At 55.0% G+C, this 5,115-nt stretch overlaps 1 protein-coding gene across 1 annotated transcript in view; it reads right to left on the bottom strand.

Moving 5' to 3' along the window:
* Positions 1-5,115, bottom strand: part of INPP5B (inositol polyphosphate-5-phosphatase, 75kDa) — a 26,382-nt gene that overhangs the window by 19,206 nt on the left and 2,061 nt on the right. The window contains exons 4-5 of the mRNA XM_009328230.1: positions 4,700-4,798; positions 3,975-4,045 (exon numbers count right to left, since the gene is read on the bottom strand). Coding sequence (XP_009326505.1) covers positions 3,975-4,045; positions 4,700-4,798 — 170 coding nt within the window. The remainder of the gene's footprint in view (positions 1-3,974; positions 4,046-4,699; positions 4,799-5,115) is intronic.

Here is a 5,115-nt window from a genome sequence, read left to right as displayed (position 1 = left end):
GGGGCCGGCGGGCAGCGCCAGGCAGCCGGAGCGTGCCGCAGACCTCTCCCGAAGGGAAGGGGAGAGGAGGAAGCTCTGGGGTTAGGAGAAAGTTGGGAAGGTTGACTCCCTAGTGCGATCAGGAGATGCTCTTTTTTCAGTAGCACCTTGAATTAATTTTTTGTTGAATTTCAAGAAGACCCAGCTGGCACGAGCCAACTTTTCAGCTGCCGGTTTATTATGCAAATGAATTACCGCAGAGCTAGAAAATGTCACCAGACACTGTCTGTTGCATAGTAGAGGTAGGAGAGCTTGGCCTAAGTCAGCTCTTTCCACAGATGTAGGAGCAATAGCCAAGATCTAGAGACCAGGAAAAAACCCAAGTAGTCTCTGTTAAAGTAACCACTCTGCCGTCTGCCTTCCCGCTCCCTTCCCCGCGCTCCAGCAGCCGTGCAGAGAGGATGAGAGACTGCAAAGAGGAAACGAAAGGAGAACAGTCTGAAATAGCTGCTGTAAATGCTAAACCTCTATTCTTACAAGAAACGTGGTGCTGGGTGGTATTTTTGAGACAGAAAACCTCTGGGTTTCATCCTGTTTTCACTTGCTGTGGATATGCTGACATTGTGGCCTGAAACAAAAACACGCCCCAAGCCCTGTGCTGCGGTTTTGATGCACCAGAACAGCAGGCTGCTCGAGGCTGCCCTGCAACGTGGAAGGGTCCGGCTATCAGTTCAGTCAGGCTTTTTTCATCCAGTCCCACATCCGCTGCACAAGAACTTCTCAGCCGGCAGCACCTCGCAAGGGCTGGCAGAGCAAAGCCTTTCTGCTGGCGACAGCGCCAGGCTCCCGAGGGCCAGCCACCCCAAACCAGCACGCCCCGGCCCTCCCTCCCCTTCCCACGAGTCGTGCCATGTTCAGCCACACTCAAAACACCCCTGTCACTGACCAGGGGACTGACACACGGATTTTTATATTTTTGCAATCTTTTCTTTAAAGAGGCAACCGTGACAGAGGACAGCAGAGCGTGTGTTTGCACGATGGGCGGTGCATTGACACTGATGAATTCTGCCCCACAAGCTACGCACCAGCTCCGTGTGACGCCACAACAGGCGGGGGGGGGTCACGTTAGAGGCTAATGCTCACGTCTCTGCTCTACTTTTAGCAGTAGAAAACCACAGATGTGATACAGGATCATCTAAAACACGAGACACTTTTAGATTAATCCCATTTTCCTGCCTAAGAAATGGAGATGAAACATAGAGTTACTAATTTTACCTGCCTAGACAAGAGATATTTCAATACCGGAGCAGTTTTAAACTAACAAGTAAGAGGGTGCCCAGAAAGGCTGCGCTGCAAGCAGATTATTAACTAGAGCAGACCCCGTGCCTTCAGTCAAGGCAGAATTTTCTGGTTTTTAAGCAGGCTTAACACCCTCTTGTTCCTACTCCTGAGGTCACTCATTCCAGCACCTGCAGTCCCAGCAGCAGAGCGGCACACACTGCAGCAGCTCTCAGAAACATAATTAGCTTGCAAGTCTCACGGTGTTACCACAGGCCTACAGGTTTTTGGCAGGGCAGGGAAGAATACCTCTTTGTAGCTTCCTTAGTCCATAGATTAAGTGCTTTTCCTCTGGATACACTGGGGGAGTCTCAATTACAAGTATTTAAAATTCACTGAAATGTAAGACACCAAACAAGAGCCAGGACTCACCAGTGCTGGGAAGGTGCAGGATTTAGAGTGGAGCTCAGGGATGGGAGGTGGGATTTGGGATCAGCAGCAGGGTCCTGTCCAGGGCAACTACTGAGCCAAGCATAGTGAACTCCAAGCAAGTGTCTGCCCACGAGCAGACACAGAGGGCCAGCCAGAGGAGCAGCGGTAGTGGCCCTCTGCTAGTTGTGCGAGAGTGGCAGTTGTGTGCTACCATGCCGCATGAGCAGCCCCCAGGGGAAAGAAGTTTTCCTTGCGTGGGCTTCAGGAACAGCTTCAAGTAGCTCAGCCAGCTGGTCAGTAACCTGTACCCTGCCAGCTGGGCCAGGAGGGACCCCCTTAGGGCAGCTGCATGGGCTACTGTTGGAAAGACAAGGGGAAAAACTACTGCTGCTTAAGTGAGCTAGAGAAAAGGCTCTCCTGCCTAACTAGCCACCCAGGAAAGGGGCACAAGAGGACACTTGGCTTTTGCCACGTGCTTCAGCATCCTTTGCACACGATATTGGCTTAGATACAAAGGACCGCTCACGAAGCACGAGCGAGGCACCGGGGCACCAGAAATTCATCCTCTCCAGTTGTAACCCAGAAGAGGCTGGAACTGGGAAGCGGGTGGAAAGGGTGCTGTAACAGTGGGAAGAGGAGAGCATCCCACGGAGGAGGGCATCCAACAGGGCAGCTGCTCAGATCCCCCCTGCTCTGCAGGAGCTTGGGTGGGCAACCAGTGTCATCGCTGTGACCAGCCAGAGGTATGAAGCAGGGTGCCGGCTCACCACACCAAGAGGGAGCCCCATATCCACCCATGGTCAGGACCTGCCATTCACTGAGCAGCTCAAAAATGGAAGGAGTCACCCCTGGGCAGAACGCCCGAGCAGACACCCGCAGCCTCTTCTCAAAGCAGGGTGTGCAGGGACATGGTGCTGCAGGACAACACAGAGACCAGAGCCTGTCAGCAACCTGCAGCCACTGCCACCGTGTTTTGCTCAGAGGCCTGGGGTTGCCCCGTGGGTGGGAGCCACCTGCACAGGGGGAGAAGCAGCCGCCTGCAACTGGGCCACCTTGTTCCTGGGACAGGGACATAACAGAGGGTGTTCGATAGCAGCCTTGGCTGAAGTCAGAGAGAGACGGGGATCCTAACGAGCACTGTGGAGCTCTGCTGCAGGAGGGCAGGCTGCAGAGCACCCGGACTGCTGCTTACCCCCAGAAGGAAGCTGAGACCCTGTAATTCAGGAGCAGGACCACCCCACATGCCATGAGCTTCAAGAGTGGGGCTGGATTCACCTGCCCAGCACTACTGACATGAACTTTGCCGTCCAGTTTCAGACAGCTAGCTTTCAGGGTAGCTGGGCAGCATTCCTGGTAACAGGCAGCCTTCATCCCACCAGCACAGACTGGTTTGGCAGCCTTGCAGGCTCTGCTACATCCGGCCACGTAACTCAAACCCATCTTCTTCATCTGGAAGGAGAAGAGAGACATTAGCCCGGGGGTCCTGCCAAGCCTTTGGTATTCACACTACAGGGACGCACCCAGGCTCCTGGGCACATCCCAGCTCATGAGCTGTCCTGCTTTTTAGCCCCAAGGCTGTACCTCACAGAAGTCATGCCCGACAATGCATCTAGCAACAGTCTTCTTGCCTTTGAAACATCCGTCCCCGTGACAGGAGAAGGCTGCACACACTTTCCCCTACAAGAGAGGACCAGAGGAGACACTGTATATTCATCGGTCCAGAAAGCAGGACTCCCAGGACAAGAACTGAACTTCAGCCAGCCCTTCTTTCCTGAGGGCTCCTTTCTAAATCCCCCCGTTTTTGGTATTTGGCCACTGCTGTCTAAGGCATTTTAGATACAGAGAGACAAAAGACTAACAGCACCCTGTCTGAAACTGCAGGAAACTTTAGTGAAACATCAGCGTAGCAAACAAGTTTCAAGCCTCCTTTTCCTTCCTCTTAACAGGGCTCTGCAAAGATAAGCACCTTCCCCTCCACGTAGGCTCAGGAGAAAGGCTGCAGTGCCCCATCGGTCCCCACACCCTCCCTGCGGCTGTGAGGAAGGCTCACCACACAGTCGGTTCAAACGGCTTGAACCAATGTAAGTGCTGGGCTTTGGAAAACGCCTGTTTGACAGGGCTTGTTACGGGTTCTTTCCTTTCAAAGCTCGTTAAGGATTTCTTGCCCTTCCAGAGGCAGCTTTTGACCCTGTAAAGCAGGCGCAGGGACTTTTCCTCTCCCCCCGCTCAGGTGGGAGTTCTGCCGTCCCAGCAGCCACAGCAGCATCTGCTCAGCCGGTACCTACGTTTTGGGGGGCAGCTCGGGGGGTGGTGGTGGTAGTGGTCGTAGGCGGTGCAGTGGCAGGTGGCAGGTCACCTGCAGACACACAAGAAGCCCTGTGAGACTGCACCCAGCACACAGCCCGCGCAGAGCCCTCCACAGCCGCACACGAGGACAGATTCACCAGTGCGGCTCACGCTGCGGCCAGAGCTGCTGGGCCACCCCTTCCCCTCTCCCCAGCTCTGAAGGAGAGAAAGCCCCAGGGCAGAGGAGACATGGCAATGCAGCCACGGCCAGCCCTCTGCCATGGGGTTTTGCCCACCCATCTCCTTCCCTGTGCAGCAGGATTAACCTCAGACCCTCAGACCGCTGCCGGGGACCCTGCGGGCAGTTACCATAGGAGCTGGCATTGAGCTGCAGGCAGAGGGGGGAGTCACAGCAGTCCAGCACACACTGTTGCATGCTCACAGTGCTGTTGATCCTGCACATCTCTGTGCCGCACACGTTGCTGCACCTGGCTGTATAGTTCGTGCTGGAGAAACGATAAAGCTGCAATAGCAGAGCCAAAGGAAAAAATGGCAGGAGTATGAAGACATGCCATTACAAAGGGGGGGGGGGGGGGGAGAGAGAGAGAGAACAGGAGACTGACACAGACTTAATAGAGTACTGTGGATTCCCGATATAAAGAAAGGGAAAACAGACTTTCCCTATCACAGCCCCCCTGCGCCACCATCTCAGCAAGCTCCGTACCTCACAGTAAGTCTCATTATGGCAGGTCACCGTTTTGTTGGCATGGGCTTCATCCTGGTAGCACCTCTCCCCAGAGCACTGAAAGCTCTGGCAGGTGAGCTGGAGAAAGAACACACGAGGGTATCACCATGCAGCAAAGCCTCCTCGCACACCATGGTGCTGTCCCCAACCAGGACCTCACTGCCTGGAAGAGCTGCCTCTGCACACCCGCCCACCATGCCCGAGGTGCTCCCCTTCTACCCCAGGAGATGCCCTCATGGGACTCCAGCTCCCGCGAGAGACCAGTCAGGCTAGAGACCCTGTCTGTGGGGCTGTAACAGCCCAGCCAACGGCCCTCTTTCCTTTCCTTCCCGGTGTTTCTTCTGTACCGTTCACAGAGGCGTTGGCGGCCACCGAGGCGTTGGCGGCCACCGAGG

Source organism: Pygoscelis adeliae, unplaced genomic scaffold (genome assembly GCF_000699105.1).
Source record: "Pygoscelis adeliae isolate BGI_AS28 unplaced genomic scaffold, ASM69910v1 Scaffold387, whole genome shotgun sequence".
Taxonomy (NCBI): Eukaryota; Metazoa; Chordata; class Aves; order Sphenisciformes; family Spheniscidae; genus Pygoscelis; species Pygoscelis adeliae.
Note: the sequence above shows the minus strand (reverse complement) of the source record. Positions and strands in the feature narration are given on the sequence as shown.